Below are 23790 nucleotides of genomic sequence, written 5' to 3'. Positions count from 1 at the left end.
ATCCATTATTTAAAATTAATTAACTACAGAATTGGATTAAACAGCAAGTCAATGGTTAGTTATTGTTAGGGTGAAAGAAGACAGGTTTCAAACCCAAGCATGTATATGCCCTCCACCCGCCCCCCTCCCAAAAAAAAAGAAAAAAAACATGTCTGATTCAAGCTATGTTTTTTTCCAAATATAAAATCGGCCCCTTTCATTTATCCACCTTTAAAACAAGGATGAGTTTTTCTTCACCCATGGTGAAAATAGAATCTCTTCTATCATGGGATCTGACACTTTGATTGAACTTAGAAATAGTATTTTCGACTTTTATTGTAGGAGAGGGGAGGGAGGAATTGACGATGAGACTCATTGTTCCAGAATCCTAACATAGCATTAAATAACCATGGATGAAGATATTCTCTCAGCACCCTATCCTAGATGACATATACATAGGGTAAAAAACAAAGAAAAAAAGTTTCGAATGACTCAAATTCAATTCACTCGAGGAGTTTGGATAAAGTCCCCACAAGGGGATTGCTGATGTGCCCTACACACTAGAGGTGGGTCCCACAACCCATGGAGGGTTCAGATATGTCCCCATCGTCTGGACTCTCACTCAAATGCTTCTTTCATAAAGTTTTTGATTACAGGGTTAAGGTGATGTGATTCTATAATTGGACTCCTAGATAGTGCGTTCCAGCACTAAACTCACCCTATTGTACGCATGGTTCATAGTATTGGTACAATATCAAACATGTCGACTGGTATGTATTGGTATCAGGCTGAAAATGATACTAGTAACAAAGTGATACAATCATGGTGCAAAGGATCAACCGAGTATTGGATCGGTTTTCAAATCTATTGATTCAACTGATACCTATTTAAAAGCTGTAACTCCATATATTTTTTTTCCATTCAAACTTGAAACAGTTAGCACTCTTTCCTTTGAACTTTGATCAAATTGATTTTTACCTTCCTTAATGTTTTTGGACGTCCACAAATCCAATAGAATTGATCAAAAGTAATTGAGTCTAGATCCTCTCCAATGAGGCACGCACCCAATGAGCATCCAATAGCTGGGTTGATTGGACACACACCGGGATGAGTGCCCACACTCATCATGACGTGCACACAGCCAACCCAACCGTCAAATAGCTTAGTGGGCTCTCCAACTCATTGGAGAGGATCCCAACTCGAATGTCAATGGCCAAAAATTGGATATGATCACACCAGCATTTATTGTAATTTAGGTTGCGTTATGTGAAATATTTCACCAAAAAATATTTTTTGAATTATTTTTTTTATAATGATACACATACATACACACACACACATGGATCCAATAAAATTGACGTGATACAGCCCATTACAATCGATTCCATTTCCAACAACTTTACCATGATTTGTACCGGATTGATAATAACCTCTCTCACCTAATCCAAAAGGTCAAATGGCTAAAGAGGCATGGGCGAAGCTAAACTCTTTTATTTTTTGGTAAGGAAAAGCTTTGTTTATGGAAGACATGTGTACAACTAATGGCATCAGACGAATACAGGTTGTTGAGTCACATAGTGGAAATTGGTCAATCTGTCATTTATACGATAGACAAAACCTACATTGCAAAGATATTAGCAAATGAGAGTTCATACCCTTGGAACAAAAATAAAAGATAATTAACTAAAAAGGGAGTGGACCCGGCATATTTTATTCCTCCACCAATCCTTGTGCACCATGTTTATCCCCACACTACAATCCTCCGACTCTCCGAGTTTGAAAGGAAATTAAAAAGGTTAGCTTCTGTTTAGTTAATTATAAATCAAGAACCATGGCCATCGGATCACAATAGAAGCCATATCCTCTTAAGCCCTCTATAAATACCTTCAAGTACTGTCACAGCACAGAGACTTGAGAAGCAAGCCGAACAAAAGAGAAAAAAGCCCAACAGAAGTAAAGAAGAGATGGTTGTCAAAGTCGTTGCCCTTTGCGGTTCTCTCCGTAAAGGCTCTTACCACCTTGGCCTTGTCCGAGCTGGTACTACTTTCAATCAATTCTTCTTTGTGTTTTTCATTTACTCTGTTATTGTAACTTTTGGATTCTGATTCTTTCTTTGCTTTCTGCTTTGCAGCACAGCAAATATGCCAGGATTCCCTCACAGGAATGGAGATTGAGCTTGTTGACATTTCAGACCTCCCTTTGCTCAATACTGACCTTGAAGTCGATGGGATTTGCCCCCCAGTGGTTGAGGCTTTCCGTCAGAAAATTGCTGCCGCCGACAGCATTCTCTTTGCCTCGCCGGAGTACAACTACTCTATTACCCGTACTGTCTCTGCCCTTATCTTTCGTAGCTGTGAATTTCACTTAATGGGTCTTGTTCTATTCATGCCTTGGTGTTTAGACTTTGTAACATTGTAACTTATGTCCTGAGCTATGGAGATCTCAATTGGCCTCTATCAAAGGTTGGAGGGTCTCTGAAGATTCTAGGGATTCCGGGTCTAGACAACTGAAGAGAAATGATTCATCTACATATTTTCTGTAGGATTGGTTCTCAGAGTTTGAAAGTTGAAACATTCAACATTAGACTCATGGATGCCCCAGATGCTTTGGAATGAGTTAGTATAAAAGCCCTACTAGTCTCAATAATGGATAACCCTTTTTGGACTAGTTCTTTCTTGGAATGCCCTGTTTTGAGACAAATCCTTTGTTCTATGCATCCATCATAAACCACATGGAAGTTAAAAATACTTAGCTTGGTGGTAAGGGCTCTTTGGGTTTTACTTTTCTTAGTTTGTCTGAAAGAATTTCAGGGTATTTGGATACTTTGTGTTCCCTCATTTAATTAGATTAGAGGCAAGGTTGTAGCTCACAATGTGAACAGTGAAATATTGCTTTTATTCATATCTGTTGAAATTGCTGACCCCTAATCAAAGAGGGGGAAACAAATTAAGAATCAATTATAAGGAATATTGGGTCTGCTTTATTGATTTTATTTCTAACTTTTCCCTTCTCTTTCTCTTGTGATTTTTGAATGTAGCTGCTCTGAAGAATGCAGTTGACTGGGGATCTAGACCTCCCAATGTTTGGGGTGGGAAGGTAGCTACCATTGTAAGTGCAGGAGGAGGTTTTGGTGGTGGAAGATCACATTACCATTTGCGCCAAGTTGGTGTTTATGTTGATATTCACTTCATTAACAAACCAGAGTTTTTCGTGCCTGCATTCAACCCTCCACCAAAGTTCGACGACGAAGGAAACTTGATTGACCCAATGTCCAAGGAGATCCTACAACAGATTCTTGTCTCATTGCAGGAATTTACTTTGAAGCTTAATGGCAACGCTCAGTAATCTTTGCAACTCTAAATCTTGACGAGTTCTGATACCCCTTGCATCCTTTCTTCAATGGCACCATAGATGGTACCTATTCACAAATGGTTGTTTCTTTGAAATTTCTGTTGGCAGCAAGCAGTCCATTTCTATCTGGTCTGCAATGGTTTTGGTTGTAATAATAAAAAAAAAAAAAAGGAATCCCAATAACAAGTACTGTTATAGGATTGGAGATTTGTTTTGTACTTGGATTTTGCCCAAAAGAAGTATTTCCTCAAGTTGTTCTCAACATTACTTTTCCTAGATCATGTGATAATAAAAATTTTAAAGCTTCTACAGAAATTAATGGGATTCATCGTTAAAATCGTATTGGTTTGTCTAATCCAAGAGAGGCCATGTTTGAACAGTATGGATTGATTAGAGATGTTGGCTTATGGGTGTTATGGTGAATAAGATCATATATCAAAGTATTGAGCAAATTACATGGTCCTCCCCCTGGACTAAGCCTTAATTACATTGACTTCCCCTTTGTTTCTGAAAATTACTCCTGTACCTCCAAAAAATACTTTCACAAAAATGTTTTTTTATTTAAAGGACTAAAACTCTGCTTTCCCTCGCTAGTAACCGTTTCAAGTCCTGGATCTTCACTCTGGAGACCTGCAATCCTCTCTGGATCCCATCACCGGTGACTGGTAAACACTCCGGCGACCTGCCGTAGCTATTATACAAGGGACTACTATTCCTCTTGTCGACTGCTACTCATTCCAGCGACATAGACCACATAGAGCTTACGGTCGAGGGGATTTTTGGGGTGTTTACAAAAAAAAGAAAAAAAAGAAAAAAAACAAAAAAAAGTTAGAAAAAAATAAGAAAGAAAAAAGAAGGTCTCTGTTTCCAGTGGAGACTCTCCGTGCAGAATGATCCATTCCTTGCTTATATGGTTTTAGGTTTGAGTCCCTGCCACGTGGCACCTGCTCATTGGAGAGCTAATCTTACATATAACAGAAGCCCCCAACTCCTTCGAGATTGAATAGGTTCGTGGGAGTAAAATATTCTTTCTCTGGCTTTAGTCTGTCAGCTTGGTGGTTAAAGCATGAGCTCGGACAGAAGTCAGAGTCCAACAAGTATCTGTTGGCTTGAGTTTAAGCTTAAGGTTTCACCCCGAGCTGGAGAACTTGTTGCGAGGCATCCAGGCGTGCTTGCTCTCGAGGTCCTGAATTGGGTTTGGTTGAGTTTTTGGCTTGTTGAGGTTCAATATACCCTTTCATGCGTGCTTTCTGACTATACGCCTAACAGGATTTCCGGAAATTCCTCACACGTGCATTCTTCTGAGTTGTTGGATCATTGGTTTCAAAAACCTTTCGACGGGAGAATTCTGTGATGGTTTCACATGGGCATTTGGAAGTGATTTCGATTCCTTTGCATATATTAATATGTGAACGTACATGTGAGAATCAATCACCTGTCCTATTTTTACCATTTACAAAGGGAGGAAGATGTTTTCTATGAAAATAAAATTAAAATGTAATTTGCACGCATGTATGTTCACCTCTTGATACGTGCAGATGATCCGTTGGCAAATCATTTGCAAAGTTGGAGTGGGTTTTCTTTCCGAGACTTTTTGATCTCGGGCACCTGAAAGGTCACGTCTGGAGTTAATGGAGGTTTCTTCCAGGTTGAGACACGTGGCCTTCATTTACAGGCCTATAATGCTGTCTTGGGGATCAATGATTGTAAGATCTTGACTGTTCACTTATGGAGATCTGGTTCGTTGGATCCTGTGTGCAAAAACACAAATAAAAAAGTATTTATACCTTTGACCGAGGGTTTTGCTCTTCTTCTTCGTCTTTGCTTTTGTGATTACGGGAGAGCTTGATCAGAAAAGGAGTTTTGCGAATCTGCTTGAGATTTCCTCTCTTTGCTTAAGGATTTACAAATAGTTCCGCTATCGTCTTTATCTTGAGCTTTTTTAGCTTTTCTTGATTCTCTTAGCACTCTTCAGGTCTTCTGTTAGTTGTATTCCTCCAATAAGTTCTTGTTTTCCTCTATTTTTTTTTTTTCAATATGCCTAAGAAAATTGTGAGGGAGGAGCCTTCCGATAGAGATGATAGGGATATCGTTGTTTACGGAATAGATTCTAACTCTAACTCTAGGGTAATTCTGAAGCGTCCAATTCTCCTCATAGACTAGCTAGGCATGGCATTCTTCTTCCTGCTAAGAAGCAAGTTTTAGGCAAGGGGCAAGCCTCTGGGAGTGGGCAGACCTTCGGGAAAAAGAAGGCCGTAGTCAAGAACGAGAGGTCCCACCCAAAGTGGCCTCGCAATTGGGCGTGTACTTCAACAAGTAATGATTTAAAGACCATTAGGAGGAGGTATTACATTCCCCGATCGATTAGGCTTAAGTTGCCTAGGTCTGAGGAGAGAACTTGCTTTGCGAGGATAGGAGAAGTGTGGTTTTATCAAGAGACCTTCGTTGTGGGCATGCGTTTTCCTATCCATCAATTCGTCACTGGTCTCTTAACCATTATAAGCTTGCTTTGACCCAATTGGTACCAAATGTGTGGAAGTGCATATTCGATTTTGCCATAGCTTGTGGGGAGAACGGCATAAGTTTTCACCCATTGCTTCCTTTTACAGGCACAGGGGGAGGCGCTTGGCTGGTATTATTTCGCCCATCGCTATACAAATCTCAAGATCATTGAGGTACCAAATGGAAGGATAAGTCTTTTTTGGGTGAAGGACAAGGAGGGGTCCTCTGATTTTCCAATGGCGTGTTGAGGCCAGCTACCACGGTTGTTAACAAGTTGCTCAATGTAGACAATATGGATCAGGCTTCCCTCATCAACCTTAAGACTGGTGAGCCTGTCTCATGGGAGAAGTTGGAAGACAAGAATGTCTTGAACGCTGTCAGTTTTAGTCCGGTGAGCCCTAGCTATTTAGCAATCTAAAGACTTGGATTAAAAAAACCAAGTCAATGGTTAATTAGTTGTTAGGGAGAAGAAGACTGGTTTCAAACCCAAGTGTGTATGTGAACCCCATACACCAATATACTTTTTTATTTTTCTCTTTTTGTGGGAACCCATGAAAGGAAAAATTTATTACGAGGTACCCCAAGGGGTTAGTTTAGTTGGCAAAAGGCCAACTCCTCAAATAAGAGATCATGAGTTAAAACCATCTTGGGGCCTGTTCCCATCCTCTATCTCCCCAACACTATTAAAGCTCTCCAATTCCCAAAAAAAGAAAAATTAATTTTAAAGGTCAAAATAGGGATTACAAGAGCTAACAAATCCCAAAGTGGACTCCTATAACCATGGATGCGCATAAGAAATAGTGCTTTCTTCGGGTCAAGATGATGTGACCCTATAATTAGACTCCTAGATGACTAGTTCCATTATTAAAATCTCACCCCTTTTATACACATGCTTCTAAGTATTGGTGGCGTATAGATCGATATATATTGGTATTGGGCTGAAAACAATACCGCTATTAGAACCATACAACCACAGTGCAGTGAATTGATTGGGTATTGGACCAGTTCTTAGATCGGCTGATTCAACCTGATACCTATTTAAAAGTTGTAACTAGATATATTTTACTCATCCAAACTTGAAACAGATAGAGTTCTTTCATTTGACCTCCGATCGAGTTGATTTTTTGGTTTCCAGAATATTTTTAGACGATCTACACATCCAATAGAATTGATCAGAATATCAATAATAAAAAATTCAGATCGGAGCAGGCCAACACTTATTGTAATTTAGGTTACATTTAGTGTAATATTTCATCAAAATATATTTTTTACTTTTTCCCTTTATGATACATATATTCTATGGACTTTTTAGAATTTTTATTTTTAAAAGTTTTATTATTTTCTGATCAATAGATCCCCAAAAAAAAATGAATCAATCCAATAAAATTGGCTTGATACAGCCCAACACAATTGATTTCACTTCCAATACTTTTAACTATAATTTGTACCAATTGTACTCTCTTTTTCCTTTTTTTTTTTTTTTTTTTTTTTTTTTTAAATGGGTTGGTAGGGAGATCTAAACTAGACGACGAACAAGAGGTCTTGAATGGATTCTGATCCTCTACGGCTCGGCAGGTAGCGGTCATTGTGCTACCTACACCCAGACAGGGATGAAATGATCGCCCTACCCATTGCTCAAGCACCCTACCTAGGTGGGGTCGACTCCCCTATCTGAGTGCAAACAGCACAATTGCTGCAACCTGCCCAGCCGTAGAGGATCCAAATTGATCTTAAACTCCAAACCTCATGGGAGCTCTCTGTCTCTCTCTCTTCAATAATGGAGAGAGCACTTTGGTTCTCCTCTGATCTAAGGAATAATGCCTCCTCTCTGATGCCATCAAGACGTGCTTCCTTACGTAACACACTAATAGACAATGAATGTTTAGGTACTTCGGAATTGAATCAAACCGAGGTAGCTAAAGGACCACCATCGTTCCTATATGTTATTCCCCTCCAATCCTCGAATGCCACGTTTAGCCCACCGGAAATTCTTCCTACTTCCATTGTTGATTCTTTTTAAAAAAATGGTTAATAAGGAAGTAAAGAAGGTTTGATTTTGTTTAGTTAATTATAAATCAAACTATGGCCCTTGGATCACAATAGAAGCCAACAACAAGTCACCATAACCTCCTAAGTCCTCTATACATACCTTCAAGTACTTCTACCTTCCCAAGTACTGTCACAGCACAGAGACTAGAATCAAGCAGATCAAAAGGGAAAAGCCCAACAACAGAAAGAAAGAAGAGATGGTCGTCAAAGTCGTTGCCCTTTGCGGCTCTCTCCGTAAAGGCTCTTACCACCTTGGCCTTGTCCGGGCTGGTACTACTTTCAATCAATTCTTGTTTGGGTTTTTCATTTACTCTTGTAATTGTAGCTTTGGGTTCTGATTCTTTCTTTGCTTTCTGGTTTCTGCTTTGCAGCACAGCAAATATGCAAGGACTCCCTCACAGGAATGGAGATTGAGCTTGTTGACATTTCAGAACTCCCTTTGCTCAATACTGACCTTGAGGTCGATGGGATTTGCCCCCCAGTGGTTGAGGCTTTCCGTCAGAAAATTGCTGCCGCCGACAGCATTCTCTTTGCCTCGCCGGAGTACAACTACTCTATTACCCGTACTGTCTCTGCCCTTCTCTTTCTTAGCTCTGAATTTCACTTTCTGGGTCTTTCTATGCCTGCCTTAGTGTTTTAGAATTTAAAGTAGAAGATAATGTAATATTGTAACCAATGTCCTGAGACCATAAGGGGTTGAGGGCTAGTCTGGTTTCAAAACACTGGTTTAAACTTTAAAGCATAGCTTGGTATTGACTATGATCTATGGAGAACTCAATTTGCCTCAATCAAAAGTTGGAGGGTCTCTGCAGATTCTAGGGATTCTGGGTCTAGACAACTGAAGAGAAATGATTCATCTATAAATTTTCTGTAGGGTTGGTTCTCAGAGTTTGAAAGTTGAAACCTTTAACATTGAAGTCATGGATGCCTCAGATGCTTTGGAATGAATTAGTATAAAAGCCCTACTAGTCTCAATGGATAACCCTTTTTGGACTAGTTCTTTCTTGGAATGCCCTGTTTTGAAAATATTTCTTTCTTTATGCATCATAAACCACATGGAGGTTAAAAAATCTTTGGGTTTACTTATCTTAGTTGGTCTGAAAACATTTTCAGGGTATTTGGATGCTTTGATTTCTTTCATTTAAAGGGAGCGGTTTCAATAGATATTTAAAGTAACAAAACAAATGCATGATGGAGATGGACCTTGTATAAGCCTGTAACTAGAGTAGAACAAAGTGGAATGGTTAGAAGTAATTGGATTAGAAGCAAGGTTGTAGCTTGAACATTGAAATAGTGCTTATATTCATATCTATTGAAGTTGCTGACCCTTAAAAGAAAGGAAGAAAGAGGGGGGAAACAAAGAATCAATCAAGGAATATTGGGTCTGCTTTATTGATTTGTTGCTTACTTTTCCCTTCCTCTTTCCCTTGTGATTTGTGAATGTAGCTGCTTTGAAGAATGCAGTTGACTGGGGATCTAGACCTCCCAATGTTTGGGGTGGGAAGGCAGCTACCATTGTAAGTGCAGGAGGGGGTTTTGGTGGTGGAAGATCACATTACCACTTGCGCCAAGTTGGGGTTTATGTTGATATTCACTTCATTAACAAGCCAGAGTTTTTTGTGCCTGCCTTCAACCCTCCACCAAAGTTTGACGGCGAAGGAAACTTGATTGACCCAATGTCCAAGGAGATCCTACAACAGATTCTTGTCTCATTGCAGGAATTTACTTTGAGGCTTAGTGGGAACGCTCAGTAAATCTCTGCAAATCTAAATGTCGACGAGTTCTGATGCCCGCTTGCATCCTTTCTTGAATGGCACCATAGCTAGGTGGTGCCTGTTCACAAATGGTTGTTTCTTTGAAATTTCTGTTGGCAGCAGTCCATTTCAATCTGGTCTGCAATGGTTTTGGTTGTAATAAAAAAGGAATCCCAATAACACTGTTATAGGATTGGAGATTTGTTTTGTACTTGGATTTTGCCCAAAAGAAGTCTTTCGTTAACTTGTTCTCATCACTAATTTTGCTAGATCATATGATAATAAAAATTTTCCAGTTTCTACAGAAATTACTGAGACTCATTGTTAAAATCGTATTGGTTTGTCTAATCCAATAGGGCTCATGATTGAACAGTGTGGATAGATTACAAAAGATACTTAAATACTTGGTACTTAAGTTGGACATCACCCCCTTATGACCTCCATGAGCAGAGCATCTGAGGGATACTTGTAAAGGGAAACTTAGTACATGAATAGCCAATACTTAGGAATGCTCTCCTGTGGAATAAAATAGCCTGAGAAGAGGAAGCAAGCTCCAATTAAGTCCAAGAAAAGCACTAAAGGAAGAATTGAGTCCTAAAGCACTGCAACTGCATGCAAGAAGGGCACAAAGATGATGGTGTTGGCAATCTTGCAGGAGAAAATCCTATAACCCCTACCCCCCCCCCCCCCCTTTTCCCTCTTCCCCTCTTCCCCTGAAGCTTCCTTCATTAGAAATTGCTGTTCTTGCAGGTTTAACCTCTCGGCAACTCCGGCCACCTTCATCTCTATTTAGACATTATATATACAAAGTTATAAACCCTACCCAATCCAAAACCACCAACAAGCGCCTGCGTTGTTCTAGCCAACAATAACCACTTGGTTCAATCAATAATTTTCCAAAGTCTCAGACAAAGAGAGTACTTCAATCATTCTCCAATTCCTTAAAAGTCAAACCATGCATGTTTGGCACTGAACACTGTTGAGCAAGGGAAGCAGATTTCCCTCTTGAGCCTTCTGCCATGAACTCGCATATATATCCTCCACAACTGAATTAACCTTAAACGGCACCGATGCAAAAATCCAAATTTGGCTCTACCTTGACATGCAGAGGGATTACACAGTAGCCAGTCCCCATAGCACAACGGATTTAACGTTTAAAATTTGTTATATCCCCTATCATTGCCAAGTTTAAAAAAACGAGGTACAAGGCTCATGAGAGATCTAGTCATTTTTTACCCTGATCTCGTTTACACGACTTTTAATCAAGTTTTCCAAAAATTTGACTGGACTTAGGCAACAACCCAATCTTTTTTTTTGGTAGAAGGTAACTCAGCCCAGTCAAAAGCCAATTTTCCCACTACTTATGTAGTGCAAAAATATTCTATATCATTTGCACTACTGAGTTGCAAATTTTTCTTTTAAATCTTTTTCACTTGCAATTAAATTTTTGAGGTACATTACACATCACCCCCTGGTTTTCAAATGAAACTCAAATTATCCCTTGATTTTTGAAAATACTCATCCGTCTCCCTCTACAGTAACGGTGTTAGTCTGTTGTTAGTTATTGGTATGAAAATACTATTTTACCCTTGTACTAAAACATTAGAATTAAATTTACAAGACTATCCTTCAAAATCTATGTTTGGATGTCAAGGGTAGTTTAGGGATTTAAATTTATTTAACTGGCTGACATCATCACTTAACAGCATAAAACTAACAGTAGGGACTAATTTATCATTTTTTTTTTTTTGGTGAACACTAATTTATCATATTAAGGTCTAATACAATGGGTGATTTAAGTTTCGTTTGAAAATCAAGGGGTGACATGTAATTTACCCACATTTTTTTATTTCAATAGAATAACAAACACAGATGGAATCCGAGGGGAATGGGGGCCATGTCTAAAATTCACGATGGAGTATAGTGATTGTTTTTTTAATTATTTCATTTCCCATCTTCTTTTTCCTTACAGAAAAAAATTAATTAAAATTGGTCTTAATAGATTCAACATATGTGGCTAAATCGGCTGGCCGGATAGAGTGTGTATCGTTGGATAGTTCTTCACGTATTTCCACTCAATATTTAGTAAATGATTTGTTTATGGTTAGCATATATTGAAAATGGGATCCACAAACAAATGAGATTCCAAATATTGCATGTGAAATATTCGTGCGTATCTATTTTAGATTAATTTTTTAATGCACCCATGCCCCTTCCCACATAAGACCAAAATCCTGGGGTTGTCCTTAAAGATAAATAATCCACTTGGAAACATTAATTATCAAATTTGCTATTATTTGGCGCAAGTTTTAGTTATTTGTACAATCATTATTATAAAAAAAAATGTAATTTTTTTCATTATTTTCTTTCTCATTTTCTTATTCCTTTACTTGCAATTGAATATAAAATCTTCGAAAGAGAGAGAGAGAGAGACAGGTAGAGGTGCTGACCTTACCAATTAGACATTTTCTTAAAGGAGATTTGATAAAAAAATTTGCACAATCATGTACCAAGCACGGTCAAGCATAGAACTTGGGATGGGAACATTTTAGGGTTGAACTTTTTTTTTTTGGTAAATAGGGTTGAAAATGACCACACAACTCCCTATTTGATTCGATCGTGTATAAAAACCTCCCCCAAATGTTTTTTTGTTTTCTTAACTTAAGATTTTGTTAAATATCACATCAACCCATTTTTAATCCTTTTTGAACAAAATACTTTACCTAACTTGCTATGGTGATAATGACTCGTCAGGTTTTTTTTATAATTTTTTTAACATATTGACTTGAATGAATTTTAAAATTCACTAACTCACTTGTCAATAATCTCACTATGCCTGATGTTAATCTTCTATATACCAAACTTTTTTTTTGGCAAAGATTTCATACACGGCTATGCAAGCATGCACGGTCGTGCCCCCTCTCACAAAGAGCTGAAAAAGTCATAAACTCTCACCCATATTTAATGTCTCAAAACTCTCACCCTCTCACATGCACGACTTACACAATCGTTTATAAAAAGTATCCCTAAAATTTATATATATGCAGTTGGTAAGCTACGGCATGGGATCTTTACCAAAAAAAAAAAAGTTATCGTATGGAATAATTTTTTGGATTATTTCCAAATGCCCCCCTGAAAATGGCCAAATTTACAATTGCCCTCTTGAATTTTTATTAACTCCACATGCGCTCCTGCTTTCCAAACTAAGTACCAATATAGTCCCTCCCGTTAGTCAGAGACGTTATGTTATAACAGATCCTAGTTTTTAAAAATTTATGAACCATTCTGCCCCTTCGATAGGGTAGAATGACAAAAATACCCTTATTTGAAAAAAAAAAATAAAAATCTATGCAATTCATCTTCCCCAAATCGTTTAGGGTTTGGGGAAGATGAATTTTTGAATCTGAAATAGAACAAATTTCCTGCACACTCATCTTCCTCAACAAAAAGAAACGAAGCGATCTACTTTGAAGAAGCAAAGAAATGGATAGAAGAGCGTGGGCGGAGATGCTCAAGTCAAGATATCCTGTACCTAATGCTTAATGGTCTCCAGATCGTACAAGCCCAAAGGGGTTCCATGCTCTTCAATTACATCATTCACAAAGAATTAGCTGTAACTCACTCAGATATCATCTCAGCCTTTTTTTTTCTAATTTTCTCTTATTGTCTTCTTCTTCTCTTCCTCTGTGAATTTTTTTTCAGGTCTCAAAACGATGGTCAATGTGACAAGCAAGGATACCATAACCAAGAGATGGGCATAATCAAAGCATCGAGGTCGTCCTGTGATGGTGATCCTCCCTATTGTTGATGTTGATGGGCTCACCAAATCACCGAATCAATATTAGAGATGAAATTCACAAGATATAGCAGATAGGACACGAGCAGGTAGCAAGCACGATAGTGGCGATGAGTTATCGTTTTCCCCTCTTCCTTGCAGTTGCAGGTTGAAAGCAAGATAGTGGAGATGGGTCATCGTTTTTCCCTCTTCCTTACAAACACCAGATTGAAAAAAACGTTGTTTGAGAAACATTCCATTCTCAAATCCTTGGATCATGCTCATGAATGCAATCTATTCTGGAATGCAAATTTTTCCCATTCCATGTACTCGTTCTTAGCTTGAATCTCGAGTTGCCATCGTTTATGCATTTGCATTGCAATTGATGCTCAAAATTCCATTTTGTTGCGATCTGGTTGTAATTCTTATTCTTTAGAGAAATTTCAATTTATTTTTTCAGGCCCCAATCGTATGACTCTTTCCATTATTTGCTAAGCATTTGATGTACTAGTGAAAAAAAAATCATTTCTTTCTTTAGGGTGTCCAAGAAATTGTTCCATTTCAGATTCAAAAACTCATCTTCCCCAAACCCTAAACGATTTGGGGAAGATGAGTTGCAGGGTTTTTTTTTTTTCTTCTTCTTCAAATAAGGGTATTATTGTCACTCTACCCTATCAAGGGGTAGAATGGTTCATAAATTTTCAAAAACTAGGATCCCTTATAACATAACGTTTCTGACTAACGGGAGGGACTATATTGATATTTAGTTTGAAAAGCAAGGATGCATATGAAATTAATGAAAATTAAGGAGGATAACTATAAGTTTGGCCATTTTCAAGGGGGCATTTGGAAATAACCCTAATTTTTTTGACCATCTCCTATCATTGCCAAGTTTAAAAAAATGTGGAATTTGCTTAGGTCGACCATTAAGTATTTGTCTAAAGGTGTCAAAAGCTAGCCGGCATCGGTAGGCCCCATTGGAGAACGAATTGACTGTTTAAATGGGCGGGAGTAAGTCTCGAGTAATGCATTATTCGGTTGGTAAAAATTATGAATTAGAAAGGGTTGTGAAATGTGGATTTTATGTTACTTAATTTTTCCTAATGATAGTTTACCAAATTTTTTTTTTTTCCCCCTAATAATACATTCCACTACCATGAATTAATCGGCTGATACATATCGATATTTTTATAGTTTCATTGTTGGCTTTTGTTGTTAATTTGATTTAACAATTATGGGTCTGATTGGGAATGATTTGGGCTTGAACTATAACATCTTGGTTCAAACTGTAACTTAGAAATAAGGCGTATTTAATGCATAAGGCTCTTGTCACTATGGGGTCTAGGAGGATCATAATGTACGCAGACTTACCTCTACTTTCATAGATAGGATGTTTCTAGACTTGAATCCGTGACCACTTCGTCTCAATAGAATAACCTTATCGTTGCACCAAGGTCCGCCCTCTGAAACTTACAAATAAAAACATACTAAATTAATTTATATCATGTAAATCACTATAAAACACGAGAGAATGTATTTCGAATATTAGAATTAACTGGTTTTTAATTGGTTAAAAAACAATGGTTTGACAAATAAAATTGAATCGGTTAATAAACGATTCATCACTTCTGATTTAAATGGAAACAAATGATTTCGATTCGCAGTTGATTCCAGTGGTGCGAAAATTTTCAACATTGGCATTTAGTTAGGGATGTAAATTGATCATTGATCAGATATGGATTGGATATGGATTGGATGTGATCGGAGCCGGATATTCCCTGGCCGAATACATATACCTCTAAACGGATTCCAATGCAGATCGGATTCTGATTTTTGATCATCCGTTTACATCTCTGCCTTTTGTAACCCAGACCTTTCTCCCCCTATCGGATATAATTCACTTTCTTTCATATCTCTTAGATCATGATTCTCTTTCCATCATAATCTAGAATATGTTGACTCTTAAAAAGCCCTCAAAATCATTATTTATTTCATTTTTTATTATTAAATATTCTGATTTTTTTTTTTTAGACTAATTTTTATTGGAGTATTTGGATTTTTTTTCTTCCGGATATCTCAATATCTCTAAACGAATACGGCTGTTACTAAACAAATCCTAATGCGAATTCAAATTCGGATTTCAATTACCTATTTACGTATGCATTTAAATGATCTTACCAACAAGATAGTCTCCAACTCAGAAGTCAGAGTTGACAATACGGAAAGGTATTTTGAGTCTTATGACGTGCCACTGACCCACTGCCTCATGTAATAATATGATGAATTTTCCCTCATCTTTTTTTTTATCCATTCCCAATTCTGGAGTACAATCCAACGGTTTTTAGTGAAGGTCTATATGTTTCGATTAACCTTCTGAGATTGATGTGCAATTTGTGTGATTACATTTTTCATTAAAAAAACTGCACGAAACCATCCACTAACGTGTCTCCATATGGTTGGTCAGGGGCCCAATAATGGATGGGACCACAAGACGTGCAAAGTTGAAAATTCACGTTTCACTTATTGGTGAGTCATATTGGTGGGCCCGGTCCTTTTTTGGGGCTGGAAATAAATAGTAATATATATTAGGAGAAAAGTATGTCTTGCCCACATTTGAACCGCTCTAAGAATTAAGGAATAAAAAAAGACAATAAAGAAAAACAGGCAACCTTTTACCTGAGTCAACTTTTGACCCTTTTTATTTGTGCTTCCCTCCAAAAGTCCCATTACTCTATTTAAGAACCTACCCAGAGGTCCCAGTCTCCCAGACAGAGAGACTGAATCACTTGTGTGTGAGAGTGTGAGAGTGTGAGAGACAGAGAGAGAGAGAGAGAGAGAGAGAGAGAGAGAGAGAGAGATGGCATCTTTAGCTGTACCAGACATCAATGTCGTTGCTCTTTGCGGCTCCCTCCGCAAAACTTCCTACCATCGTGGCCTCGTCCGTTCTGGTACTGCTGCTGCTTCTGCTTCTTTCTATCTATTATTTTCTGTAGATTTAGATTTTTAAGACCACTCAACCAGTGTTTTTTTTTTGTCAAATGGTTGTAGCAATCCAGATTTCCCAGGAGTCCGTAAAGGGAATGAAGATCGAGTACGTCGACATCTCACCACTCCCTTTCATCAACACTGATCTCGAGGTCAACGGCACTTTCCCTCCGGAAGTCGAGGCTTTCCGTCAGAAAATCCTTGCTGCCGATTGCTTTCTCTTTGCTTCGCCTGAGTACAACTACTCTGTCTCCCGTAATTCCTTTTTCGTCTTTAAATTTCTTTGTTCTTTCTTCTTTTTCATTTCTTCCGATTCAGTCTAATAAATGAATCTTTTGAGTTGTTTAATTCTGCTGAATCTGAATACTTGTTTTGTTTTGGTGGAATCTGCATAGCATCATTTATAATATATATTCCTTACAATAAGAGCAAATGTGGAAGATTAACAACTCTAATTTTCTATGTAAATAATTAAGGGAAATGTGTAGTGCTTGGTATTCCTTGGTGAAAGACTTTGGATTTATTTCGGGCGATGGAAAAGACCAGAAAAACAAATCATGGAACCTGGAGAATGTTTTAGGTTCTTAAAGATCCCTTATGCAACTTCTTCTCCGTTCCACTTTGTATATAAACTAGGGAAAACATCTTGGACATCCTAAACAGAGAAGGTAATCGGTTAGTCTTAAGGTGGAAGAGAAGTGAGGATATAGGTTTGAATACCATAGGATGCTGGGTATCTGGACAGCTTTATGAGCTATCCCTAATTACCTTTTCTCATTTTAATCACGATGACTTTATGCGGATTGCCTTCGGATGCTTCAGTTTGGAAGAGTGACTTGATTCAGTGATGCAGGGGCAGGCCTAAAATGACTATAGGAGAAGTGGTGATGTAAGACATGCATAGATCATGCTTTGTTTCTAATACGACGTGAATGGAGCTGATTGGAGGGTTAGGATCCGTGTAGCCAATCCCTATTAGTTGTTTATGACTGAATTGTAGTTGCTGTTGTTGTGTTCCTTTTCCTTTTCCTTTTATTATTTTGTCTTTGCTAGGATCCATGTAGCCGACCCCATTTAGTTGGGATAAGGCTGAGTTGTTCTTTGTTTAATCCTTTGTTTGGAATTTGAATTTGTTTTTATTCCAGGAAAGGTCAAAATATACAATATAATGGAGTAAAAGTGAGATTGTAGAAACATATAGGGGGAAAAATGAGTTGAAATTTATTTATAAAAACATATCCCCTCCTTCCATTCTTTTCCGCTTTCTTTCACCACGGTCCAGCAGCTTTTCCTCACTGTTGTGGTCTCTTATCAGGTGATATCAACACTTCTTTTGTGTTTAGTTAATCCAATAATATTGTTTTCCAAGTTCTCCTTATATTCTGTTATTTTTAAGTGCTGTTACAAGTCTGCGATAGGAGTGTTTGACAGCAACAGGGTCTGAACTTCAGTCATTAATTTCTGAGAATTTAACTGTCAGCTTGAACTGAGATTTGACTATGTTATTTGCTTCCCCTTCTATTCCATAGGACCCAACAATGGTGTCCATTGGGCTGGTAGATCATGACTTATGTTAGTTCTCCTGACTTGTTATTTTCTGTTTTCCACTACTTTCTATTTTCTGTCCATGCATATATGTTCTTATTTAATCATTAGTCCTCTTTGATATTTTTACCACAAATTCACACCAGTAGGTCCTCTACGATATATTAATTTCAGCCCCATTGAATTTATAGTTTGCAAGTTCTATTCACATTAAATTTCTGCTCTATTTCTCAGATTTTTGGTTCACTGCAATTCTGGTTTCTTTAGGTTTGCTAGTGTTTGTTTGTTTCAGTCTAGCTTACCTCATCACAGAGTACAAGAGGAAAATTTTCAAACAATCCAGACCACATTCTGGGAAGGCATCATTGGCTTAGGATCCCTAGATTTGGTGGTTTGAGAGATCATGTCTCCCAGAACCTTTTTTTTTTCCCCCAGGTGTGATATTTCTGATTTTGGGGTTTGCCTTGCCATTTTTGGTTATAAAGTAGAAATCATTCTTTCTTTCTTTTTTCTTTTTTTGTTTCCTTCTTTCTCACCCTTTTATAAACAAAGAAGAAAAAATTATAAAAACAGAAAGAGTATATCTCATTGAAATTCAAAAGTTGTACACTGTTCTCCATACCTGCGTATCATTTCAAACCACAAATCCAAAAAGTATGGACAGAGTACATAAAAACTGTTAATTCTTGAGCAAGATGCAGGCTTGATCTTCAAGTGGTTAAGTCCATACCTGTGTATCATTTCAAACCACAAATCCAAGAAGTATGGACAGAGTACATAAAAACTGTTAATTCTTGAGCAAGATGCAGGCTTGATCTTCAAGTGGTTAAGTTCAAACTCTAGTAGCCTGTGAAGATACCTTCACTTGATTTGGAGAAGCAGGCTCCTCTGTGCAACTGTAACATCTGTTTTAAGTGGAGATAGAGATTGGCTAATAGCTTGCTGATCAGCTTGTGAAAGCTGGGGTGTCTAGACAGTTTCTGTAACAGAGTGCCTTAGTCTACCATGTACAGCTCCATAGGATAGATTCAAAACCATCTCCAAAGGATTGGAGCACTTGATCGAAAACTTTATAATGAGAACAAGACATGGCACAAGCATATTAGAACTTTATAATAACTGACCACTTGATGATATTACAAAATCGTTCTTCCAATTTTATTTTTTTTGGATTAATTAAGGAAATGCTTTATTGAGCACTCTGGCCAAGAAGAGCATAAATCATACAAAAATCAGCATTACTTTGAAAACTCTAAATAGTTTGTCGCCAAATGCATTGCCCATATCTTAACAGTTTGGCCTTTCCTAGTTAAAATTTTGGAACAAATAATTTAATTTGAACCAGAAAAAGAAATGTGGATTTGTTTCTGTGGTTTGAATGATCAGATCAGATGGAAATGTCCTGTTCTTGCTCCTTTAGGACTTACTATGGTTAACGGTCTAGCTAGCAAAGTTGTGGGTTGTTTTTGATGGTGGGCTGGAAGCCTGAAATAGTCCTTCCGTTCTCCAGACTTGAAATTCAGTTCCACTAACTTGGGTTTAGTTTGTATAGTGATTTTTCCTTGAACCATTGTCATTGTCAACCCTGTTTTAGTGAATTTCCATTATGAATTTGGATTCCAAGAGTGATTCCTTCGTTGAAAACATAGCTTCTCTTTAATGTTCTTTCTCTTGCAAATTTTGAGTAATCTAAGAAATTTCACTTGTAGTATGCATAAAAACTGAAAATATGGCTCATGGACTTTTCATTTTTCAGTGAATAATGCAAATTTTATATATGCGCATAACAAGGTAGAAAAACAAGTTACTGAGGCTTATGATTTCGGCTTGTTTGTTTTTCGGCTAATTTTCTCTTTTTTCTACCTCTGAATCTATAGCTCCTCTGAAGAATGCGATTGACTGGGCATCTAGACCTTCAAATGTTTGGGCTGGTAAGCGAGCTGCCATTATAAGCACAGGAGGAAATTTTGGTGGGGGAAGAGGACAGTACCATTTGCGCCAAATTGGGGTTTATCTTGATCTGCATTTTGTAAACAAGCCGGAGTTTTTCGTGTATGCATTCCAACCTCCGCAGAAGTTTGATGGTGAAGGCAATTTAGTGGATCCTGAATCCAAGCAGAGGTTAAAGGAGGTTCTTTTATCATTGCAGGCATTTGCTTTGGAAAAAAAGGGCAACTGAATAAATTTGTGCCAAAACGAAATCCCAACTCCAGCATAGATAAAGCAGTTATCAAATTGGTAGTCCATTGTTTCTTCAGCTGATGAAATAAAGAAGTCCTGAAAATAATCTTTTGTGTATCCAGTGATTTACATTTGACTTTTGGAATTTTTTTTATGTGAACATTTGAATTGAATTTGGATTTATGATAGTTATTCAACCCTTAAGTTGATCAAATCCTACATTTGCTAGATTAATGTGTGCTTTATACAAGTATTTCTAAGTTACATAATTTTTTGACAAAGTATTTCCAAGTCATAATTTTTTTTCATTACTATTACTAAGCTATCAATTTCAGGAGTATAGTGATCATATGGTGAGATTCCTTTTGACAACGCCCATCTAGAGATTCCTAGCTACTTAGTTCTTCTTTTTCTTTACTTTTTTGTGGTATGACAATATTTCCTACCCAAACTTCCCACATGAAGTAGACAAGAGTTTCTGTCATATTTATGTAAGTTATAATGAGCAATCAAGACCACAATGAATGGTATGGAATACCATAACACATGTTTGTAATATAAATTGGATTAATTTAAGATTAACTATTGTTGACCTGAGCAGTAAAATGTCAACCAGTCATGCTTACAGAAGCTAATCAATAGAACCAGCAAGGTAGGTAGTAAAGCTCAATAGAACCAAGAGAGCAGCAGCCGAAGAAGGGTTTTTGATGGTTCAGTGCTGAAAGTTGATCTGATGGTTCTCCGGCAATGACTCCGTCATCCCCCTTAGCCCTGTTCGCTGCCTGCGCCGATGGTCCTCCCCCTGCACTTCACCCCCCTGTAATTTCCTCTTTCCCCCCCTCTGTCCTGGCCCCACCATCGAAAAATCACCCACCACTGCTTCCTCCCCCCTGCTGCATCCCCTGCTTCACCCTCTAACCCTGCTTTAACCTCTTATCCTCCCCCCAGCCCTGCGCATCCCCTTAACTCCCCTCCTCCCTCCACTTGGAGCTCCCTTCTCTCCGGTACCCCCTCTACCACCTCTGATCGACACTCCCTGCACTTTGTCCCTCCCACTATTGTTGGCGACTCTAAGGTGGGCTTCTGTCCAAAGGGCCTGCTTGACGATGAGATCTCCAAATGGCACTGCTGCCTAGTGGGGCACTTTCTTGGCGCTCGTCCACCCTTCCAGGTTGTCAAATCTTCTCTGCAAAAGCAATGGCGCACGGCAGGGGCGGTTTACACTTACCTTCTATCCAGCAGCATCTTCATCTTCAGATTCTCTGACAACTCCGACATGTCCCGCGCCTTGGAGGGTGGTCCATGGCTGGTTGGCAAAAAATCGATATTCCTCCGGCAATGGGACCATTGCTCCTCTCTCAGCAAAATCGACCTCAAAGCCATCCCTATCTGGGTCAGTCTGCCAGGTCTCCCACTTCACTACTGGTGTGCCTCTGGACTCAGCCTCGTCGGATCGACCATCGGCAAACCTCTCTTCTCCGACGAGCGCACCAAGAAAATGGATCGTCTCTCCTTTGCACGCATCTACGTGGAGATCTCTGCAGAAGATCCCCCCTGACTCTGTCCTCATCCAGGAAGAAGATGGCCATTCTTTCTATCAAAGAGTGTCTTATGAGTGGCTACCCCAATATTGCTCCATATGCAAAACCTTTGGCCACCCTTCGAAACAGTGCCTTTCGGCTGTTGTCGTCTCTGCAGACGTCACTACGGTTCTGCCTACAGTTCCTTTTGTTGAAGCCGAGACCACAGTCTACTCCTCTATAGCAGCGCTGCTCACTGTGGAAGAGGTTGTAGCCCTAGGGGAAGATTTTGATGCTGCTATGATCGTTGGGGAAGATGACGCTGCTATTCAGGCTCAGGCGACAATTTCTTCGGTGATAGACAACACTACAGTGTCTGAAGGCCCCTTGAAATCTTCACGTGGCCAAAAAAAAGACAGGAAACCCCACCGGAGAAGCCTGCGTGACGTCGATGGGATTCCTGACCATGGCGAGTCCCCCGATGTTCACCTACCTCGCGGATCAGTCAAAGTTGACCACAACAGATTCCTGGTACTTGGGACTCTTGATACTGGTGACGATAGTGATGTTGCAGCCTCGACTAGTCCTCTCGAGACCTGCCTGATCAGTGGCGACGACCTGCAGACTCCCCCTGCCGTTACCTCTGCAAAACCCCTTTGCCTTTGCCCAGCTCCTTTTCTACTTCTGGAAACCCAAAATTTGCCTCAACCCCCATCATTCAAACCTCCTCCCTCGACCCCCACAACCCCTTTTACTAATACCCAATACCTCTCTCCCACACTTGTCCCACTTAACCACCACTCACACCCTTTTGTACTATCTCATGCCATTTCTCTTTCTAACCCGATCCATCAACCCGCAACCCTACCCCACCCAAACTACCAAGTCCAATTAACTTTTGACACAACTTCTTTTTTCCCCTGGCCGAACCACTTCAAACCGGTTCCTAGTCTTCCAGCCCTCCTTTCGGATTCGAACTTGGTCTGTTTTCCCCCTTTGAAAGATTACCGCCTCAGGCCCCGTAGTGTTCCACCGGGGTCCAGAGTTACCTCCACTCTTGGTTGGCTGCCCACCCCCCTCCTCTCTTATGATCCCTTGGACTATTTGGAATGTCCGCGGGCTAAACACCCAGGCCAAGCAAGCCAAGATTCGTGCCCGTCTCAAATCCACCAAATCCCCCCTTTGTTGCCTCCTTGAAACCAAGGTGCTCGAGCCCAATTCCTTTAGGATAGCCCATTTTCTCACTCCCTCTTGGTCCTTCCTCTCCAACTATGACCAATCTCCTTCCGCCCGGATTTGGATTCTTTGGGATCCCTCCAAATTCCATATCATGGTCTCTTTTTCCTTTTCTCAATTCGTCCACCTCAGCATTTTCGACCACCTCCACAACTACCTCTTCTTCTTCACCATGGTTTACGCCCTCAACCGTTCCCTTAATAGAATCCCGTTATGGGAGGATATCCGATCCATTTCCCTGTCTGTTGGCTCTTCTCCTTGGGGTATCGGTGGTGATTTCAATGTGGTCCGCTTTAGTCATGAAAAGCTAGGAGGCTCCCCTATCGACATCCAAGCCGTCACAGCCTTCAATTCCTGTCTTGATGACTCTGGGCTAAACGACCTTAGGTGGTCAGGTGATGATCTCTCCTGGCACAACAAGCGCTCTGGCATTGACAGAGTTGCTTGCAAGCTTGACAGAGTCCTAGTTAATGATCCTTGGCTCTCCTCTCTTCCTTCCTCCAATGCTTTTTTTGACCTTCTTGGTCTTTCGAATCACTCCCCCATATCTCTTTTCGTCCTCCCCTTCTTATCCTTTGGGCCAAAACCCTTCAAGTTCTTTAATATGTGGACCTCCCACCCCGACTTCCTTCCTGTTGTCCAAGCCGCTTGGGGTATCCCTGTCTTCTCCTTCTCCTCCCCTCTTTTAGCCTTCTCTAAAAAGCTCAAAAATGTCAAGATGGCTCTCAAGTCTTGGAATTCTTCCACCTTCAGCAACATCTCATCTAGTGTCTCCTCTTGTCGGGACAACCTCTCCTCTATCCAGCTCCGTCTTCAGTCTAACTCCCTTAATCCTTCCCTTGCTGAGGAAGAAGTCCTTGCCGCCTCTGAGCTTTCCTCCTCTCTTTCCCTTGAAGAAAGTTTCCTTAAGTAG

General features: G+C 39.4%; 4 protein-coding genes and 1 long non-coding RNA gene across 5 annotated transcripts; 4 read left to right on the top strand and 1 right to left on the bottom strand.

The window, feature by feature from the left end:
• Positions 1–1896: 1896 nt before the first annotated feature.
• Positions 1897–3485, top strand: LOC122669924 (NAD(P)H:quinone oxidoreductase-like). The gene is made up of 3 exons (XM_043866841.1): positions 1897–2016; positions 2111–2302; positions 3017–3485. Exons 1-3 carry the CDS (start codon positions 1944–1946, stop codon positions 3322–3324), a joined length of 573 nt encoding a protein of 190 aa, XP_043722776.1. The 5' UTR covers positions 1897–1943; the 3' UTR covers positions 3325–3485.
• Positions 3486–6124: 2639 nt separating this feature from the next.
• LOC122668312 (NADPH:quinone oxidoreductase-like) lies at positions 6125–9635 on the top strand. The gene is made up of 3 exons (XM_043864898.1): positions 6125–6223; positions 8207–8444; positions 9328–9635. The coding sequence occupies exons 1-3, from the start codon at positions 6125–6127 to the stop codon at positions 9633–9635; spliced, it is 645 nt and encodes a 214-aa protein (XP_043720833.1).
• A 6578-nt stretch (positions 9636–16213) lies between these two features.
• LOC122669923 (NADPH:quinone oxidoreductase-like) lies at positions 16214–20316 on the top strand. The gene is made up of 3 exons (XM_043866840.1): positions 16214–16358; positions 16459–16650; positions 19818–20316. Exons 1-3 carry the CDS (start codon positions 16268–16270, stop codon positions 20117–20119), a joined length of 585 nt encoding a protein of 194 aa, XP_043722775.1. The 5' UTR covers positions 16214–16267; the 3' UTR covers positions 20120–20316.
• Positions 18477–19011, bottom strand: LOC122669925. Its single transcript, XR_006334100.1, has 2 exons — positions 18671–19011; positions 18477–18562 (listed from the first exon to the last, which is right to left on the bottom strand). It is a non-coding gene; the product is annotated as an uncharacterized LOC122669925 (long non-coding RNA).
• A 2733-nt stretch (positions 20317–23049) lies between the features above and the next one.
• On the top strand, positions 23050–23790 carry LOC122668311. The gene has a single exon (XM_043864897.1). The coding sequence runs from the start codon at positions 23050–23052 to the stop codon at positions 23788–23790; it is 741 nt and encodes a 246-aa protein (XP_043720832.1).

The sequence above is a fragment of the Telopea speciosissima genome, chromosome 7 (genome assembly GCF_018873765.1).
Source record: "Telopea speciosissima isolate NSW1024214 ecotype Mountain lineage chromosome 7, Tspe_v1, whole genome shotgun sequence".
In the NCBI taxonomy this organism is placed as follows: Eukaryota; Viridiplantae; Streptophyta; class Magnoliopsida; order Proteales; family Proteaceae; genus Telopea; species Telopea speciosissima.
The sequence above is the reverse complement of the archived record's forward strand: the minus strand, read 5'-3'. Positions and strand labels throughout refer to the sequence as shown.

Excerpts from the sequence above, each read along its gene's own strand:
- LOC122669924 (XM_043866841.1), top strand. The coding sequence starts at position 1,944 with ATGGTTGTCAAAGTCGTTGCCCTTTGCGGTTCTCTCCGTAAAGGCTCT. Across the intron at positions 2,017-2,110 it reads CCTTGGCCTTGTCCGAGCTG|CACAGCAAATATGCCAGGAT; the intron begins GTACTACTTTCA and ends TCTGCTTTGCAG. Across the intron at positions 2,303-3,016 it reads GTACAACTACTCTATTACCC|CTGCTCTGAAGAATGCAGTT; the intron begins GTACTGTCTCTG and ends TTTTGAATGTAG.
- LOC122668312 (XM_043864898.1), top strand. The coding sequence starts at position 6,125 with ATGGATCAGGCTTCCCTCATCAACCTTAAGACTGGTGAGCCTGTCTCA. Across the intron at positions 6,224-8,206 it reads ACGCTGTCAGTTTTAGTCCG|CTTTGGGTTCTGATTCTTTC; the intron begins GTGAGCCCTAGC and ends TTGTAATTGTAG. Across the intron at positions 8,445-9,327 it reads GTACAACTACTCTATTACCC|CTGCTTTGAAGAATGCAGTT; the intron begins GTACTGTCTCTG and ends TTGTGAATGTAG.
- LOC122669923 (XM_043866840.1), top strand. The coding sequence starts at position 16,268 with ATGGCATCTTTAGCTGTACCAGACATCAATGTCGTTGCTCTTTGCGGC. Across the intron at positions 16,359-16,458 it reads TCGTGGCCTCGTCCGTTCTG|CAATCCAGATTTCCCAGGAG; the intron begins GTACTGCTGCTG and ends AAATGGTTGTAG. Across the intron at positions 16,651-19,817 it reads GTACAACTACTCTGTCTCCC|CTCCTCTGAAGAATGCGATT; the intron begins GTAATTCCTTTT and ends CTGAATCTATAG.
- LOC122668311 (XM_043864897.1), top strand. The coding sequence starts at position 23,050 with ATGGTTTACGCCCTCAACCGTTCCCTTAATAGAATCCCGTTATGGGAG.